Here is a 20,575-nt window from a genome sequence, read left to right as displayed (position 1 = left end):
TTGGCCTCTTTGAAAGTCTGAGAGGTCTGCCATTTCTAGAAGGCTATAACCAATTTCCTTACATTTCTGTGAAAAAAGATAGTTTAAAAAAACATATCAAATAACAGAATTTTTAAAACATTAAAATATATCAAGTTTTGATTGATTTGAACATGTTCAAACATTATGATGCCAAAAAGTCAAGTGTTTCCATTTTTTGGTCCACCCCTGTATTTATTTAAATATTATAAAGTACTTCCAACAAATTCTTCGTAGCTTGGTCACAAATTCTACTAACCATATAGCCTCTAGCCCTATCCTATCATTCCATCAGTTCTTGCAATTTATCTTCATTAACTGTATTTATCTATACTATATATCCCTAATTTCAAACTGAATGTACCGGGTGCCAATTTTGTATTGTCCATTTTGTTGCATCCTTCTAGCCTAAAGCTATTACCGCTTGAGCACTTTCTATAGCTGCTTAATTTCTCTACATTCTCCCATTTCAGTCCTTTCTGCTAAAACTGCCCTTTCCTTTGTAATTGTCCAGTTTAAATTTAACATCCTATTAGTTTCCTCTCGCACCTCTTTCCAGAATGTTTGCACTACTAGACATTCCCAAAACATATGCATAAACACCCCTCTGTCTTGGCACCCATGCCAACAGGCACTCTTGGCATTCTGCTGAAAATGCACCAGGTGAGCAGGTGTATGATACCAATCAATAAACAAAAGTTTATGGGGTGTTTTTTCTACTAAATGAGCATCTGTAATTTTGGAGAAAGTGGTACCACCACCACCACCAACCACTTTGAAAGGGCAATTACTAAGTTTTGGGATATTTTTTTAAAAAATTATAACTTTTGTTATATTTAAAAATAATTCAAGGTTGCAAAGATACCTAATATTGTTTATTATTTATTTATTTATTAATCAGATTTGTATGCCGCCCCTCTCCACAGACTCGGGGCGGCTCACAGCAATAATAGTACAATGTAAACAAATCTAATATTTAAGTTTAAGTTAATTTAAAACCCCAATTTAAAAACCAATCATACATACTAGCATACCATGCATACATTTTATAAGCCTAGGGGGAGGGAAAGTATCAATTCCCCCATGCCTGACGACAGAGGTGGGTTTTAAGGAGCTTACGAAAGGCTAGGAGGGTGGGGGCAACTCTGATATCCGGGGGGAGTTGGTTCCAAAGGGTCGGGGGCCGCCATAGAGAAGGCTCTTCCCCTGGGTCCCGCCAAACGACATTGTTTAGTTGACGGGACACGGAGAAGGCCAACTCTGTGGGACCTAACTGGTCGCTGGGATTCATGCGGCAGAAGGCGGTCCCGGAGATATTCTGGAATTGTGACCGGAAACTGATCGGCAACCAATGCAGACTGCGGAGTGTTGGTGTTCCTCTTCTTCTGTTGCCCACAACGACAACCCTGCAGGGTGGGTTGGGCTGAGAGAGAGAGGAACTGGGACTAGAACTCACAGTCTCCTGGTGGTTGGCTTAAAGTCATCCAATCAGCTTTCACCCCTTAATACAGTTCCTCGTGTTGTGGTGACCCCCAACCACAAGTCTAGCGCCAATTCTCCCAACAGAGCTTTGAGCTGATTGGAAGGAAGGTCAGAGAAACGCCCCCCACTGTAAACGCCTGATTGGTCGGATTGTAAAAATAAGTTCCAAGATGCCAGAATAGAAGCTTTAGTTCCTAATACCAGGAGAAATTTGTCTTTTCCCAGGGTCTCAGGCGACCCCCGTGAAATAGTAATTTGACTCCAAAAGGGGTCCCGACCCCCAGGTTGAGAACCACTGCTATAGTCAGCCATGAACGAGTGGGACAGCCCTATGCTAAAGGTTTCCATCACTTGTATGTTTCTCAGCTGTTGTGGTTGGCTCTGGCCCAGCTCCTGCCCCAGGGAATGGGGAGGTGGATGCAGGGGAAACTTCAACCTGTCACAGGCCTGTGTTATTGCCGACAGAGTCAGTTCAGAGTTTAGTTTCCTCGGAGGAAGAAGAAGGTGGGAGTGACTCGGCAGAGGAGGGCTTGGCACACAGCCAAGGCAGTCAATCTCCCTTATCTTCCTTTGATTCAGATGATGACGTTTTGGACCCATACAAGTGCAAAATTATGCGTAGAAGAGACCAAGTAAGGACATATTACAAGAAATAAGGGAGGCCACCTGTGTTTGGGTGGGGGCTCCAGTAATTAGGGCTGCTGCTATAAATAGCAGCGTGTGGGTTTGGCCGTTGTGGAAGAATATCTGATCGGAGTTCGTCAGGAATCTTGTGTTGCTGGACTTTGTTGCTTTTTCACGCCTTTGAAACCAAAGCAGAACAACATGTGTGTGTGTGTGTGTGTCTCACTTCGTTGGAAGAAGAAAGGGTGTGAAGTTTCTTCACAGCTGCTAGCTAAGTACTTAATGACTGCTTAAGGGAAATAGTACAGACTACTTGGTTGTTTTGGGGTGAGTGCTCTTTGCAATTCAAAAAGAGTGCTGAGTTTATTTTGACTTTTGTGATAAAGAACATTGTTTTGAATTTTCAAACATGTGTGTCTGAAATTTGTACCCCTGAATTTTCGGGAGGCTCCTATCAGAGAGCCCGGCAGAACATCAGGTGACCCCCGTGAAATGGTCATTCTACCCCAAAAAGGGGTCCCAACCCCCAGGTTGAGAACCACTGCTATAGTCAGCCATGAACGAGTGGGACAACCCTATGCTAAAAGTTTCCATCCGTTGTATGTTTCTCAGCAGGCCCCATAAAAGGAATTAAACGGTAGGAAGTCAGGAGGGGTAAGAAAAGTAGACAGCCGTCACTCAATCACCCTGCCAGTTTTTAGCAAGAAAGGGGGAAATGTGGCTTTTGCACAGAGCCTCGGGGTTTGAATGTCAAGACGTGAATTCCCCTTCCTTGGCAGGCTGTATTTTTAAATTGAACATTTCATTAAGAGCGTAAAAGAAACACAAGCTTGGAGAAATTTCCTGACAGAGAACTATTAATCAGCAGAAGGGCTGGCCTTCAGAAGTGGTGGGTGCTCCATCCCTGGTGACTTTTAAGAATAAGCGTTGGAATAGAATAGAGAATTGAATAAAATGTAAAATTTATAATATAGACAGAATATAGAGAATATAGACCAGAATAGAATATAGAGAATATAGAATAGAATAAGAACAGAATAATAGAATAGAAATGAATTAGAATTAGAATAGAACAGAGAATAGAATGGAATATAGAATGAAATATAAAATATAAAATATAGAATAAATAGAATATTTATCTATTTATGTATTCATTCAATTTTTATGAATATACAGAATAGAATAGAATAAGAATAGAATAGAGAACAGAATAAAATATAAAATTTAAAATATAGAGAATATAGAGAATAAAATGGAATATAGAATGGAATAGAAAATATAGAATAAATAGAATATTTATCTATTTATGTATTTATTCAATTTTTATGAATATAAAGAATATAGAGAATAGAGCAGAATAAGAATAGAATAGAGAACAGAATAAAATATAAAATTTAAAATATAGAGAATATAGAGAATAAAATGGAATATAGAATGATATAGAATATAGAATAAATAGAATATTTATCTATGTATTTATTCAATTTTTATGAGTATAAAGAATATAAAGAATAGAATAGAATAAGAATAGAATAGAGAACAGAATAAGATATAAAATTTAAAATATAGAGAATATAGAGAATAAAATGGAATATAGAATGGAATAGAAAATATAGAATAAATAGAATATTTATCTATTTATGTATTTATTCAATTTTTTTGAATATAAAGAATAGAATAGAATGAGAATAGAATAGAGAACAGAATAAAATATAAAATTTACAATATAGATAGAATATAGAGAATAAAATAGAATATAGAATAGAATAGAAAATATAGAATATAGAATAGAATAAGAATAAAACAGAAATGAAAGAATTAGAATTAGAATATAATAGAAAATAAAATAAAATATAAAATTTATAATATAGAGAATAAAATAGAATATAGAATGGAATTGAAAATATAGAATAGAGAATAAATTTTACATTCTGTTTTGTCACGGTTGTTAGCCGCCCCGAGTCCACGGAGAGGGGTGGCATACAAATCAAATCAATCAATCAATCAATTAATCAATAAATAAAAAAATAGAATATAGAAAATAGAATAGAATAAGAATAGAGAACAGAAATATAAAATTTATAATATAGATAGAATATAGAGAATAAAATAGAATAGAGGAATAAAATATAAAATTTATAATAGAATATAGAGAATAAAATAGAATATAGAATAGAAAATATAGAATATAGAATAAAGATAATATAGAGAATAGAATAAAATATAAAATTTATAATATAGATATAGAGAATAAAATAGAACATAAAATAGAATAGAAAATAAAGAATATAGAATAGAATATGGGACAGAATAGAATAGAATTCTTTATTGACCAAGTGTGATTGGACACAGAAGGATGAAACAGAATTGTTATATGGTTATAGAACTGTTATAGACTACAGACTGGACAGACAACCATTTGTTTCGTTAGGGTCTCTGGCCTGGGGTTGGACTAGAAGACCTCCAGGATCCTTTCCAGCCCTAGCAATCTATCTCCTATGATCTTCAAAGTAATAAAGGTAAAATCAGGAACGAGAGAAAGGAAAAAGAAATACAAAAAAAAGAACATTTTGATTTCTTTTGCAGTAAATACTATACACTGACAAAGCTATTTCTTACAGTAAGAGAGTCCTCGGCTTACAGCTATTCATTTAGTGACCGTTTGGCTGGGGAATTCTGGGAGTTGAAGTCCACAAGTCTTAAAAGTAACCAAGATTGAGAAATGGTGATCTACACACAGTAGGGAATGAAGTCACCACCTGTGTTATACTGCCCCCTGTGGGCAGTTATTGTATTGCAGGGGCAGATTCCTGCAGTCTTTCTAAAGTTTCATGGAATTGCCTTAGGGAGTAAATTCCCATCATCCTTGGCCAGGCAGGGGTTGCTACTTACCACCCAAGGAATTTGTCTTTGGTGCACATGCTCTCAGTGTACATAAAAGAAAAATATACATTTGTCGAGAATCATGAGGTACAACACTTAATGATTGTCATAGGGGTCAAATAAGCAATGAGGAAACAATCAATATTAATAAAAATATTAAAGATACAAGCAACAAGTTACAGTCATGTAGTCATATGTGGAAGGGATTACTACTAGTTTTTTCCCATCATTCCTATCACCCATTTCCTTCCACTGAGGATTGTAGTGCAAACTTAGGAAATAGTTTGACAGTGTTGAGGGAATTATTTGTTTAGCAGAGTGATGGCGTTTGGAGAAAAACTGTTCTTGTGTCTAGTTCTCTCGGTATGTAGGGCTCTGTAATGACATTTTGAGGGTAGGAGTTGAAACAGTTTATGTCCAGGATGCGAGAGGTCAGTAAATATTTTCACCGCCCTCTTTTTGACTCGTGCACTACACAAGTCCTCAACAGAAGGCAGGTTGGCAGTGTTGTGATTCAGCCTGAGGCTCCTCAGGGACTGGCTGGATCTCTGCCGGATCCATGCCCAGAGGAGGAGGACAGTGAACAGGAGGGGGAGGAACAGGCAGACGGGGGAGAGGAACGTCAGGAAGAGGAGGAGGGAGAGCAGCCTGAGACCCCCGGGGGGGGGGCCTCTCCCCAGCTAGTAGCCTGGAGTCATTTGATGAAGATGCACAGGCTATAATAGACATGAGGCAGTGACGTGCAGCTCAAAGACGGGGCCAATTAGAAAGGTATTTCCATCCCTGAATTGGCAACAGCTGGATTTGGGTGTGGTTCTCCTCAGCAGGGTTGAAAAGGCAGGCCTGCCCTTGCAGTCTTGTGGAGAGTTATCAACTAGGAGTCCTGTGACCTTGCTTCGATTCTCGGCATCTCTGATCTTGGCTTGTGGCCTAGAAGCCTGGAAGACTTGGGGGAGGCGTGGGTTTTATTATCTCCAGCGTTGTTTTTGCCAGCAAGAATCCTGTTTTATTGCCTGGCCTTCGTGAAACCTCTGTGAAGCTTCATAGTGTTCCTGTCTGTAAGAACAGTTTTTGTTACCTGTGTTTGCTTTGAATTATATAAACTGCCTTTGCTTTTTACCAGTGTGTCTGGCTACTCCTTTTGGTTGGTGTTGGCGTTTGGGGGGACCCAGACAGAACAGGCAGCAATTGTTTTTTCTGCAGTTCTGATTCTCCTCTGAAGTCTGTGTCGGTCTTGTTGGGTTGCAGAACTGAACCAGACAGTTATAGAGGTGCAGGTGACAGACTCAATGATTCCTCTGTAGAACTGGATCAGCAGCTCCTTGGGCAGTTTGAGTTTCCTGAGTAGACGCAGAGAGAACATTTCTTGTTGTTCTTTTTTGATGACGTTTTTGATGTTAGGTGACCATTTTAGGTCTTGAGGTATGATGATGATGATGATGATGATGATGATGATGATAATAATAATAATAATAATAATAATAATAATAATATATTAGATTTGTATGCTGCCCCTTTCCGAAGACTCGGGGCGGCTCACAACAATAATAAAAAACAATATTGTAGCGAAACAAATCTAATATTTAAAAAGAAGCAGATAAAACCCTATCATATTTAAAAACCAAACAACACATACATACCAAACATAAAATATAAAGAGCCTGGGGGGAAAGATGTCTCAACTCCCCCATGCCTGGCGGTATAGATGGGTTTTGAGTAGTTTACGAAAGACAAGGAGGTTGGGGGCAGTTCTAATCTCCTGGGGGAGTTGATTCCAGAGGGCCGGGGCCACCACAGAGAAGGCTCTTCCCCTGGGGCCCGCCAAACGACATTGAACCTAGAAATTCAAAGGTTTCTACTGTTGATACTGATGTTGTTAGAGGTGGTAGGATGGCAAGTAGCATAGCTTATGATTCCTGATGAATGTATTTCTTTTATGGACACTGAGAGCTTATGCACCAAAGACAAATTCCTTGTGTATCCTATCATACTTGGCCAATAAAGAATTCTATTCTATTCATCCTGCCTTTTGGCAGCCCAGGTCCGGAAGTCTTTATGTTTCAATCTTCGAAGGATTAGGGTGTTTAAGAAAGGACGCTTGAACCTCTTAAGGACGAACATTTCCAAATTGCACCTCCCTTTAGAGACAGGAAAACTCAAGAGTTTCTTAGCGAGCCCGGAAGCGTCCTCTCCTACAGGACTTGGGCGACTCTCACATGATTTCTCTCTAGAGGAGAATAAGAGAGCTTTCCTTCACGCCCCGCCCCGTTGGCGTGTTTTCATTTCGAGTTTCCGCCCCCCCTTTCAACGTCACCCGCGAGGCCTGCGGAGCGACCAATCAAAGGAGAAGAAAGGAGAGGCGCGGCCAATGAGGGAGCCCGTCGGCCAGCGAGTCGGGCCTGGAGAGCCAAAGAAGCCGAACGCGGAGCCGGGGAGTCGCGTGATCGGAATAGCCGGGCGAGGTGCCGCAGGGGGCGGCGGCGGCAGGGGCGACCACCCCCGAAGACGACGACCGTCCGCGCCGCCTCTCTCTCATCATGTCCCGGTGGTTCTTCCCGTGGTCCAGCTCGATCAAGAAGCGGGCCTGCCGCTACCTGCTGCAACATTACCTGGGCCACTTCCTGGAGGAGCGGCTCGGCCTGGAGCAGCTCAGCCTCGACCTCTACGCGGGCGCCGGACGCCTGACCCGCCTCCACCTCGACGTCTGGGTGAGGGTCTCCCTCCGCCGCGGTGGAGCGAAGGAAGCGAGAGGGGCCTGGATGGCTTCCTGGGCAGGCAGAAATCCCACCGGTGCAGCTCCCCCCCCCCTCGTGGGCTCCCTCACCTTCCCTCCTCTCCCTCCCTTCGAGGGTCCTGGGGATTACAAGACCGATCATCCCCTCCCTGCAAGAGAGGCAGCTGCCTTAGGGGCTAGGATGATGAGTAGTGTAGTCCTAACTCATCCCAGAGGGGATTGGGATGGGCTTTCCCCACAAATAGAGACAGACAGGAATCCCATAAACCAGGTTTTCTCAAGCCACTTTTCAGATGGGTGGACTACAACTCCCAGAACTCCCCCAGTCAGCTATGCTGGCTGGGGGATTCTGGGAGTTGAAGTCCACCCAGCTGTCATGGGTGAAGGCTGAGAATCCTTGGCTGTCATTGGTAAAGGCTGAGAATCGAGGGTCCTTGGGATTACAAGCCCCATCATGCCCTCCGAGAGAGGCAGCTGCCTGAGGGGCTGGGATGATGGGTAATGTAGTCCCAACTCATCCCAGAGTGGGTTGGTCTTTCCCCAGAAATAGAGGCGGATGCGAATTCCATAAGCCAGATTTTCTCCAGCCACTTTTCAAATGGGTGGACTACAACTCCTAGAATTCCCCCAGCCAGCATAGGTGGCTGGGGGGATTCTGGGAGTTGAAGTCCACCTGGCTGACATGGGTGAAGGCTGAAAAACTGGTATGATATTGAGGCCTGTAGTGGGGTTTTTTGTGTGTGTGTGTGTGTCTGCTGCTCCAGGTCCTCAGAGAGGGGCGGCATACAAGTCTAAATTAATAATAATAATAATAATAATAATAATAATAATAATAATAATAATGCATGTGTATAAACACACACACTCACCTACCTGTGTCTGTCTACATCTATCCTACTGTCTATCTGTCCTCTCTGTCTACCTATCCACCCTCTCTATCTAACATTTATTCCCCCCATCTCCCCTATCTGTCTGTCTACCTTCTCTCTCTATCTACATGTATATCTCTCCTCTCTCCTTCCTCTCTGTCTGTCTGTCTCTCTCCCTCTGTATATCTCTCTGTCTATCTGTCTGTCTATCCTCTCTCTGTATCTATATCTTTCCCCTATCTATCATCCATCCATCCATCAATCTATCTTATCTAACATTTATTATTCTATATCTATCCTCCTGTCTCCTTCCTTCCTTCCTTCCTTCCTTCCTTCCTTCCTTCCTTCCTTCCTTCCTTCCTTCCTTCCTTCCTTCTAATCATACACATGTATTATTCTATGTGTTTAATATATAATTGTGTGTTTCGGTACATATAAACACATACTGTTTGCCATATACCAGAAAGCTTGAGACAGTGAGTTCTAGTCCCGCCTTAGCCATGAAAGCCAGCTGGGTGACTTTGGGTAAGGCCCTTTGTCTCATCCCAGCTCAGAGCGTTGTTGTTGTTGTTGTTGTTGTGAGGAAAATAGGAAGAGGATGGGGCATTGGATACGCTTGTTATTTGTAATAATAATAAAGGCAGGATACAAATAAATATAGTATTACAATGTATAGCCTTATGTGTATATGCAGCTAACAAATAGATAAGTAAAAATGTATACATGGAAAGCTATAAATGTTTATATTTATAAATATATTTTAAATATGTTAACTATCACCCTATTTATATAGATATTTATAGATGTCTGTACACACCGGTATTTAGAAAACAGAATAACAAGAGTTGGAGGGAACCTTGGAGGTCTACTAGTCCAACCCCCTGCTTGAGCAGGAGACTCGATAGTCTATACCAGTGGTCCCCAACGTTTTTTCCTCCAGGGACCAGTTTCAGCAAGACAATTTTTCTATGGCCCGGTGGGAGCGGAAAGGGGTGTGGTTGGGGGCGGGATTAAGCATGGGGGTGCTGGTCCTCCCCACCCCTCTTTACCGCCATCGCTGGCAGAACCTGCCTCCCAAGCCCTCTTGCCCAGCGGGAGCTAAGCGCTGGAGAGAGGGGGTCAGGCTGGCCCTCCTGCCTCTCCCCAGCCAAAAACGCAAAAGCGCCCTGCGGCAGAAGCCAAAAGAGGCTTGAGCCTCTCGGTCCTTCCCGCCCCTCTGTCCCGTCCATCGTCCTGTGGCCGGCAGAACCTGCCTCCTGAGGCCTCTTGCCCAGTGGGAGGCGAAGCGCTGGAGGGAGGGGGTGGCGGCATGAGGGCCGGCAGCTGCTGACTCCACGGACCGGTGCAACATGCCCCGCGGCCCGGTACTGATCTGCGGCCCGGTGGTTGGGGACCCCTGGTCTATACCAGTGATGGCAAACCAATGGCTTGGGTGCCACAAGTGGCACGTGGAGCCATATCTGCTGGCATGTGAGCTGTTGTCCTTGCTCAGTTCCAACGTGGATGTGTGTGCCGGCCAGCTGATTTTTGGCTCACATAGAAGCTCTGGGAGGGAGTTTTTGGCTTCCAGAGAGCCTCGGGAGGGGGGGGGGGGGGTTTACCCTCTTCCAGCTCCAGGGAATCTTTTGGAGCCTGGGGAGGGCGAAATACAAGCCTACTGGGCCCACCATAGGTTGGGAAACAGGCTCTTTCCGGCTTCCAGAGGGCCTCCGGGGAACACACATACAGATAGTCCCTGAGTTATGAACACAATTCAGCCCAGCAATTATGTTTGCTGAGTAAAACCCTAGTGAAGTGAGTTTGGCTCATTTTACGACTTTTCTTTCCAGAATTGTTAAGTGAATCAAAAACGGTCGCAAGTCACTTTTTCTGTAGGTAACCTTGGAACGGTCACTAACCACGGTGGATGTAAATTCGAGAACAACCTGTGATCTTTGCCTTATGACCCCAATTGGGACTGGAGCTCAGTTGCTAAGAAAGGTGGTATTAAATGAGCCATACCTTATAGCAGTGTTTCCCAACCTTGGCAACTTGAAGATATTTGGACTTCAACTCCCAGAATTCCCCAGCCAGCGAATGCTGGCTGGGGAATTCTGGGAGTTGAAGTCCAGATATCTTCAAGTTGCCAAGGTTGGGAAACACTGCCTTATAGCTTTTGTTGCCGTGGTTGTTAAGTGAATGAAGGGATCAGCATTCACGTGACGGCTGGATGCTGTCACCATCATAAACCACAATAAAAGGTCAGATAGGCAGCAAATAACCTTGAACTAATAATAATAATAATAATAATAATAATAATAATAATAATAATAATAAAAAAAAATGCATGCTAAGCTTCCAAAATGTTTTATTGTGATCGTGAGGATGCTGCCATGGTTGTATGTGTGAGGACAGGTTGTTGAATGGCTTGAATGGTCACTGTATTACCGTTATAGGTCATGGGTGAAGCCAAGAGGTGTCTAGCCCAAGATCGGGGAGGGTTCCTTGTTGCGTTGCAAGACCAAATTGATTAAACTGTGACCCAGTTTGGCATACTGATGAGGGGGCTGGCCTAGGCAGTAGGAGGCCGTGATTTCTAGTCTCCCCCCTTTCTTAGGCACAAGCGGGGTGGAAACTTGATGTTTTTGAGCTAATCACCAAAAGGTGGTGAGTTCTAGCGCAGCCTTGGCCATGAAAATCAGCTGGGTGACTTTGGGCCAATCACCAGGTGACAGTAAGTTCTAGTCCCATCTCGGGCATGAAAGCCAGCTGGGTGACTTTGGGCCGATCACCAGGAGACTGGGAGTTCTAGTCCCTCTTCGGGCATGAAAGCCAACTGGGTGCCTTTGGCTGAATCACCAGGAGATAGGTGAGTTCTAGTCCTGTTTTAGGCATGAAAACGAGATGGGTGATTTTGAGCAAATCACCAGGAGACAGGGAATTCTAGTCTTGGTTTAGGCATGGATGTCAACTGGGTGACTTTGGACGAATCACTAGGAGGTTGTGAGTTCTAGTCCTGCCTTAGGTATGAAAGTTAACTAGGTGACTTTGGACAAATCACGAGCAGATTGTGAGTTCTAGTCCTGCCTTAGGTATGAAAGTTAACTGGGTGACTTTGGACGAATCACTAGGAGGTTGTGAGTTCTAGTCCTGCCTTAGGTATGAAAGTTAACTGGGTGACTTTGGACGAATCACTAGGAGGTTGTGAGTTCTAGTCCTGCCTTAGGTATGAAAGTTAACTGGGTGACTTTGGACGAATCACTAGGAGGTTGTGAGTTCTAGTCCTGCCTTAGGTATGAAAGTTAACTGGGTGACTTTGGACGAATCACTAGGAGGTTGTGAGTTCTAGTCCTGCCTTAGGTATGAAAGTTAACTGGGTGACTTTGGACGAATCACTAGGAGGTTGTGAGTTCTAGTCCTGCCTTAGGTATGAAAGTTAACTGGGTGACTTTGGAAGAATCACTAGGAGATTGTGAATTCTAGTCCTGCCTTAGGTATGAAAGTTAACTGGGTGACTTTGGAAGAATCACTAGGAGGTTGTGAATTCTAGTCCTGCCTTAGGTATGAAAGTTAACCGGGTGACTTTGGACGAATCACTAGGAGGTTGTGAGTTCTAGTCCTGCCTTAGGTATGAAAGTTAACCGGGTGACTTTGGACGAATCACTAGGAGATTGTGAGTTCTAGTCCTGCCTTAGGTATGAAAGTTAACTGGGTGACTTTGGACGAATCACTAGGAGGTTGTGAGTTCTAGTCCTGCCTTAGGTATGAAAGTTAACTGGGTGACTTTGGATGAATCACTAGGAGGTTGTGAGTTCTAGTCCTGCCTTAGGTATGAAAGTTAACTGGGTGACTTTGGACGAATCACTAGGAGGTTGTGAGTTCTAGTCCTGCCTTGGGCATGAAAACCAGCTGGGTGACTTTGGCCAAATTACCAGGGGATGGTGAGTTCCAGTCTCGCCTCAAGCATGGATTTAGAACCCATCTCTGTCAGAGTCTTCAGCCCAACCCAACTCCGAGCGTTGTTGCTGTGGAAAAAAATAAGAAGCTGCCATACGAACGGAGGCCGTCTTGCCTTGAATCAGCTTGCCAAGTCAGAAGGCCGAGATCCTAATCGAAGCGATGGAACAGGAAGCCTGGGGCCGTTGGGCCGCTCTTGCGCAAGAGCCAACCGGCCTGGGATGGAGCAAGGGCTCCAGGAAGTGTCAAGTGTCGGGAGAGGAATGTGGGCTGTTTGTTTTTGCAGAGTTGACTCATGTGCTTCTCTCGGTCCGCGTCACGGCTCTTGTCTGGCTGCCTCGCTCTGCAAAAACAGGAGACGTTGATCTCTCGGCCCTCCAGCCCAGCCAAGCCGCTCCCTGGCTGCCCGAGCAAAAGCCGATTTCCCAACGGAAGGGAAGCGCCGGCTGCCAATTTGGGTCTTTGCTCCTTGGCTGGACCGTGCTACTTTCCTTCAGTGACCAGAGGCAAGCTCACCTGGCCAATAACCAGCCTAGAATCTCCACTGACATTCAGCTTGGCATAAGCAATAGCAATGGAATTTAGAGTTATATACTGCTTCCTACTGCTATTATTATTGTTGTTGTTGTTGTTATTATTATTATTATTATTTAAATTTATATGCCGCCCCTCTCCGAAGACTCGGGGAGGCTTACAGCATATAAAACCAGTATATATCGAGATATAATAATTAAAATTAAAATTAAGAATTACATTAAAAAAACTAAAAGGCCTATTAACCTACACACATACCCACTCAAACAAACCTACTATACATTCATTGGCCAGGGGGTAGAATCTAATGACCCCAGGCTTGGCGGCATAGATGAGTCTTTAGACTCTTACGGAAGGCGAGGAGGGTGGCAGCAACACGAATCTCTGGGAGGAGTTGATTTCAGAGGGCCGGGCCCCCCACAAAGAAGGCTCTTCCCTTAGGTCCCGTCAAATGACATTGTCTAGTTGACGGGACCTGTAGAAGGCCGACTCTGGGGCACCTAATCGGTCACTGGGATTCAGCCCTCTTTAAATGATTTACAGAATCAGCCCCTTGCCCCCCAAAATCTTTTTACCCAACTCGGAAGGACGGAAGGTTGAGTAAACCATGAGCTGGTGGTGAGATTTGAACTGCCGAACTAGCTGAAGTAGCCTACAGTGCTGCACTCTAACCACTGCGCCACCCTGGCTCATAAATGCTGCCACTACCATATTTCCCCAGAAATAAACCCTTATGTCTTATATTCTTTTGAACCCTGAAATAAGCGCCTGGTCTTATTTGCCATGCACTCCTAGGCCCAATTCCTCAGGAAGTCTTTTCTTGCAAAACCCCAACTGTTAATTAATCGTCGTTACATAAGTTCAGAATGTCTTCAATCATAGAATAGCAATTAGTCTTTTATAGATCACCTAGTTTGGCAAAATGCTTAGAAGTAACCGAAGCAGATCAGATGTTTGTTTGTTTGATTGATTGATTTCTAGGCTGCCCTTCTCCTGAGATTCAGGGGGGCTTACAACATAAGTGATACATAAAAAGCACATATATAATACATAAAAAGCACACTGGAAATCGGAAAAAAATTAAATTTAGATAAGAGGCCCACGTCGAACACACACATTTCAAATGTTGTCTCCTGCAGAGATTCGTCTGCCTCTGCTTTCCTTAAGAAGACTAAGGGGATGGCCAATTAGCCCCAAGTCTTACTCTGGTCAGGTCAGTTTCAGTATACAGTGGTACCTCTAGATACGAGCTGCTCCACGTGCGAGTATTCCAAGATACGAGCCACGAGGGGAGAGAAATTTCTGTTCCAGACCCGAGCTGAAATTCGGGGTACGAGCCGAGTGTCCACTAGGTGGCGCATGAATCCTTGCTTCTGGTTATCTCGGAGGGGAAAAACAAAGTCTAAAGCCATTTGTTCCAGATACGAGTTGTTCGACATACAAGCTCCCTTCTGGAACGAATTAAACTCGTATCTAGAGGTACTACTGTATTACTATACCCTGATTAGGGTTGAAAAGAACCTCCTTCACAGAGAGTGGCTGTGAAAAAGGGAAGGGAGCCACCACAGAGGAGGCCCTTCTTCAGAGTCTCTTCTGCCCCAGCCAAGAACGTAGCGAACACACAGCGTGTTCGAGTGGAGTAACCACTCCTGTCTCTTGCCAGCTCTGTGCGCTCTTATCTAAGCAACATATCCTGGATTAACCATTGCTGCTCACGGCCCAATTCACCTCTCGTCTTGACTCTTCTGCTGCCCCATGTAGAGCGCATTGCTTAGATAGGTTTGGACCTCTGGGTTGGTTCTCTGCTGCTTTAACGCTGCCTTGTCTTCCCTTTCTACAGTCGGTGAATGAATTCCTGGAGTCGGTGGGCGCCCCGTTGGAGATCCTCGATGGCTTCATCGACAGCATTGCCGTCACCATCCCCTGGTCTGCCTTGGTCACCGAGAACTGCACGGTGGAAGTCAGCGGGCTGCAGGTCACCTGTCGACCCAAATATCGCAAAGGTGGGAGCCAGAGAAGGGAGAAGGGGAACAGTTGGGGCCAGCTGGCTAGCCCCCAAATCCAGCAATCAAAATAGAGCTCATGCATCCCAATACGATAGGATGAATAGAATAGAATAGGGAATAGAATAGAGTAGAATAGAATTTTATTGGCCAAGTGTGATGGGACGCACGCAAGGAATTTGTCTTCGGTGCATATGCTCTCAGTGTACACTAAAATAAAATATAAATTTGTCAAGAATCATAAGGTACAACACAATGATAGTCCAGACTTATACATATAAGGAATCTAATCATATTAGGAACCAGTCAGTATAAATTCTAAGGGTACAAACAACAAAATTACAGTCATACAGACATTTGTGGGAGGAGATGGGTGATGGGAGCAATGAGAAGATTAGTTCAGCCTTAGTAAATAGTTTAACAGTGGTGAGGGAATTATTTGTTTAGCAGAGTGATGGCATTCAGGAAAAAAAACTGTTCTTGTGTCTTGTTGTCTTGGTGTGCAGTGCTCTGTAATGAAGGTTTGAGGGTAGGAGTTGAAACATTTTATATCCAGGATGTTGTTCTGCCGGGCTCTTTGATAGGAGCCTCCCGAAAATTCAAGGGTACAAATTTCAGACACACACACACGTTTGAAAATTCAAAACAATGTTCTTTATCACAAAATTCAAAATAAACTAAGCACTCTTTTTGTATTGCAAAGAGCACTCGTCCCAAAACAACTAGGTAGTCTGTACAATTTCCCTTAAGCAGTCATTAAGTACTTAGCTAGCAGCTGTGAAGAAACTTCACACCCCTTCTTCTTCCAAGAAGTGAGACACACACACACACGTTGCTCTGCTTTGGTTTCAAAGGCGTGAAAAAGCAACAAAGTCCAGAAGACACAGGATTCCTGATGAACTCTGGTCAGATATTCTTCCACAACGGCCAAACCTACATGCTGCTATTTATAGCAGCAGCTCTAATTACTGGAGCCCCCACCCAAACACAGGTGGCCTCCCTTATTTCCTGTAATATGTTCTTACTTGGTCTCTTCTACGCATAATTCTGCGCTTGCGTGGGTCCAAAACTTCATCCGAATCAATGGAAGATAAGGGAGATTGACTGCCTGGGCTGTGTGCCAAGCCCCCCTCTTCCAAGTCACTCCCACCTTCTTCTTCATCCGAGGAAACTAAACTCTGAACTGACTCTGTCGGCAATAACACAGGCCTGTGACATGTTGAAGTTTCCCCTGCATATACCTCCACATTCCCTGGGGCAGGAGCTGGGCTTGACCCAACCACAACAGATGTTAGGGTGTGTCAGTAAATATTTTTACAGCCCTTTAACACAAGGATTGTATTAGCTTTTTTGGTTGCTGCTGCACACAGCTGGCTTGTATTTAAGTGAGCCTCCAATGGAAGGGAGCGTCCTGCTGCCTTTCTCTGCTTCCTTACCTGCCTTTCTGACCTCTCCATACCTTCTCCTCCCCCCTCCCACCCCCAGGTCATGCTGGCTCAGAGTTCCAAAGCTGGGCTTCCTCCATGACCACCAGCATGCAGCTGGCTCAGGAGTGCTTGAAGGAACAGACGGAGGAGCCTTCGGACGCCAGCCAGCCCCTAGAAGGCCTGGAGATGTTTGCCGAAACCATTGAAACAGGTAGATGGGAGAGCAGGTGGGAGAGGTGGGGAGGGGCTGGGAAGGGGGCGGAAGGGGGACTTAGACCGAAGCCACCCAAGAGTCGGAGGGTGAGGCCGTTGGGTAGCTCAGCCCAGGTGGCAGAAACGGGGAAGAAACAGTTCGACTATTTAAAGAGGCTTTGCCAATAACCACACTGCTCAAAAAAATAAAGGGAACCCTCAAAGAACACAGCCTAGATCTGAATGAATGAAATATTCTCATTGAATACTTTGTTCTGTACAAAGTTGAATGTGCACAACCGCATGTGAAGTTGATTGTCAATCACTGTTGCTTCCTAAATGGACAGTTTGATTTCACAGAAATTTGATTTACTTGGAGTTATATTGCGTTAAGTGTTCCCTTTACTTTTTTTTGGTATACAGTACAGTGATCCCTCGATTTTCGCGATCTCGTGCTTCGCGAAACGCTATATCGCGATTTTTCCCACCCGATGACGTCACTCTCTTCCTTCCTTTCTCATCTTTCTTTCTCTCTCTCTTTCTCTATCTTGCTTCTTCCTCTCTCACACTCTCTTCCTCCCTCTCTCATCTCTTTCTTTCCTTCTCTCTCTTTCTCTATCTCTCCCCCTCTTGCTGGCGGGCGGCGGGCGGGCGGGCGAGCGGGTGCATCCGCGAGGAGCCGGGGTTTCCCCTTTGCGTGGGCGGCGGGGAAACCCGGATCTTCGTCTGCTCGCTGCTACTGCAGCAGCAGCGAGCAGACGAAGATCGGGGTTTCCCCGCCGCCCACGCAAAGGGGAAAGCCCGATTCGGCTCCTTGCTGCTGCCGCCGAGCAGATCAGCTGCTGGGCGGCCGCAGCAACAGCGAGCAGACGAAGATCCGGGTTTCCCCGCCGCCCACGCAAAGGGGAAAGCCCGATTCGGCTCCTCGCTGCTGCCGCCGAGCAGATCAGCTGCTGGCCGGCTGCAGCAGCAGCGAGCAGACGAAGATCCGGGTTTCCCCGCCGCCCACGCAAACTCCACCATCTGCGCATGCGCGGCCATGGAAAAAGGGCGTGCATGCGCAGATGATGTTTTTACTTCCGCAACCCTACATCGCGAAAAATCGATTATCGCGAGGGGTCTTGGAACGGAACCCTCGCGATAATCGAGGGATCACTGTATTGTCACTTTAAATCAGTGCTTCCCAAATAGTGGGGTGGGTCCCCCAAGGGGCGTGTGGAGTGATGCCAGGGGGGTGCATCTGTGGTCCCTCTCAATCGATTCCCCCGGACAGGGAGTATTTTCCCAGTTGCTGTGTGGGTTCTTGTTGTTCTCGGTGGGTGCTGCGGTAGCCATGAACGGCGTGGCAAACCTGCTGCTGGACAAGGAGGACCCTCCTCTGCAGCTGGGCAAAAGCTTCGAAGGGCACCCTAAAGCCCCCTTCCACATAATTTGCTGGGAGTGCCCGGCAGTGGTGGTGCTTGTGGGCCAGGCGACCCCAAAACATTGGCTTGATGAAGCTGGCCTGGCCCCGTGTCCAAAGAGGGCCTTAACGATGGTAGCCTCTGCCTGCTTAACCAAAAACAGGCTCCACTGAGTTCAGGGTGACTTACTCCCAGGTAAGTGGGTAGAGCAGCCTTCCTTAGTCAATAGTTTGCTTGCAGCTTATAATAAGTAAAATAATTATTACAAGAGAAAATGAAGCCACCTGTGGTTGGGTGGGGCTGCTGACACTAAAATTCCATTGGGGCCTAGACTGGAGTGCAAAATGTTTATTTCTTCTTTGGGGGGGCATAACAGAAAATAATTGAGAAGCACTGCTTTAAATGTACACTACCTGGCATATATTCTGTTCTGCTGCGTGTTTCAACCGCCTGTAATTACAGGGTAATTAGTCCAGGAAGACACACACCACAGGATAAAAGGAAAACACAAAAGTTTTTATAAACAGAAAAAGCTCCCTTTTTAAATGTCAAAGGGATTTTCTGGTACACACAAGGCACAGGTTAAATGCAATCCAATTGCTCACCCAATAACTGGGAAATTGAGTCCAATTCTAAAGTCCAAAGAGTCCACACACAATCTTGAACAGCACAAAAACCATGATCTTGACGAAACAATGAATCCGATAAACTGCCATGAGGCTAAACCACCAGGCTGCACTTTTATCTGTGGCACTAATTACAGCAGCCCCACCCAACCACAGGTGGCCTCATTTTCTCTTGTAATAATCCTTCAGTTGTTGTCTCCTATGCATCACTCTACGCATGCGTGGATGTGTCATTAATTCTTGTTCAGAATCCAAGGATGATACAGATGATTGATCTCCTCCTGGGCTGTCTGCCAAACTCCCCTCTTCCCTGTCACTCATGCTTCCTTGGTCAGAGGAGGCTTCATCGGCAGATTCAGTCGGGAGCAAAACAGGCCTGCGGCATGTGGATGTTTCCCCCATATCCACCTGCACATTCCTTGGGGCAGGAGCTGGGCCAGAGCTAACCACAACATATTCCAGTGAAATTTTAAATGAAAACGAAACTTAATTCGTTGGCTACGGTATAGGAATGATCACGGTATAGGAATCTGCCTTGCTAAACAAGACAGTAGTTTTTTTGCCCCATTTTATAGCGAAGTTGACTTTCCCAACTCTACAGCCTGTATCCTCCTTGGCGTCTTCTTCTTTTTTTCCCCTCTTCCAGTTCTGAGAAGGATTGAAGTGACTTTTGTGGACACGGTGATACGCATGGAGCACACGCCCAGAAGAGAGAAAGCACCCGGTGTGGCTCTGGAAATTCACATCAAAAGGTCAGCCCCCAATTCCATCCAGAAAGTCATGGAGTAAGAAGGGAGGGGCGCTTCTAGGAGCCACATTGGCTGCTGGGGGATTCTGGGAAACGGGCACTACTCAAAACATCTGGAGGGCTCCATTGGAGGAAAGTCACACCTGTAAACCACAATGGGGAGGTTGACTGAGAAAGGATTAAAGCACACCAAAGAGTGGGTTTACCACCACCAAATATGAGGGTTATCCAGAAAGTAAGATTACAAGGCACATAGCTCTCGTGGGGAATGTTCGTGGAGGAAGTTGGTATGACTATCGTGTAGCGGGAAGCCAGCGGAAGCGAACGAGCAGTGCTGGTTGTTGTACATGCTCTTGATCAGTTGGAGGATGATGAAGATATTGAGGACTCAGATTCAGATAGTGTTCATGAAGTAGTGGGGTGTCCGGGGTTACAGGTAGTAGAACAGGTGGGAGGCCAGCCACAGGATGGGGCTATGAGTTCAGGATCTAGCGAGGGAGAATCAGACGCTCGCTGGGTTAACCCTAAATTCAGAAGGATTCACAAACGTAGAGAGCAAAGGTCTGGAAGAAGATATTAAGGAGAGGAATGGGTTAAATATTGTAGTGAGGTATTTGGCACGTCAGGGGGCTAGTGGAGAAGAAGGGTGGAGTTTCAACGTTGCTGAAAAGAAAAATGGAGGTGTTTTCGCCACGCTAAAGTAAGCCAAAGCATTTTGTATTGTATTTAGTCGATGCTGCTGTCTTTTTTAAAGCTATGTAGTTAGGAAATAAATCTTGTCTAAGTGAAGCAGGAAAAGGAATGTGAGAAATGCTGCTGAGAGATAATGGACCAAGTGATGTCTGGAATGTGTTGAAAATACAGGAGAGCAGAGAAATAAACGGAGTTGCTTTATTCATAAAATGATGCATTTAATGAGAGTTATTTGTAATGACTAAACTTCTACCAGAAACCAGAACACTGGTGGTCAGTAGATCATCGACTGGCGTTGTGGTGAAGGTTAGAGATGAGCGTCCTCATTCCGTTTCCCTCCAAGGGCGAAGTGCGCGCTGTAATGCGCTACCTGAATGTTAAGGGCAGGAACGCTGTTGTGATG

The 20,575-nt window shown here is 45.0% G+C and overlaps 1 protein-coding gene across 1 annotated transcript in view; it reads left to right on the top strand.

Moving 5' to 3' along the window:
• The first annotated feature begins 7,274 nt into the window (after positions 1 to 7,274).
• ATG2A (autophagy related 2A) overlaps positions 7,275 to 20,575 on the top strand; it is a 94,673-nt gene continuing 81,372 nt past the window's right edge. Inside the window, 4 exon segments of the mRNA XM_070766508.1 lie at positions 7,275 to 7,715; positions 14,921 to 15,083; positions 16,569 to 16,721; positions 19,378 to 19,483. Coding sequence (XP_070622609.1) covers positions 7,545 to 7,715; positions 14,921 to 15,083; positions 16,569 to 16,721; positions 19,378 to 19,483 — 593 coding nt within the window. The 5' untranslated portion in view covers positions 7,275 to 7,544.

This window comes from Erythrolamprus reginae, chromosome 13 (assembly GCF_031021105.1).
Source record: "Erythrolamprus reginae isolate rEryReg1 chromosome 13, rEryReg1.hap1, whole genome shotgun sequence".
Classification (NCBI taxonomy): Eukaryota; Metazoa; Chordata; class Lepidosauria; order Squamata; family Dipsadidae; genus Erythrolamprus; species Erythrolamprus reginae.
This window is presented reverse-complemented; position numbering and strand designations above follow the sequence as displayed.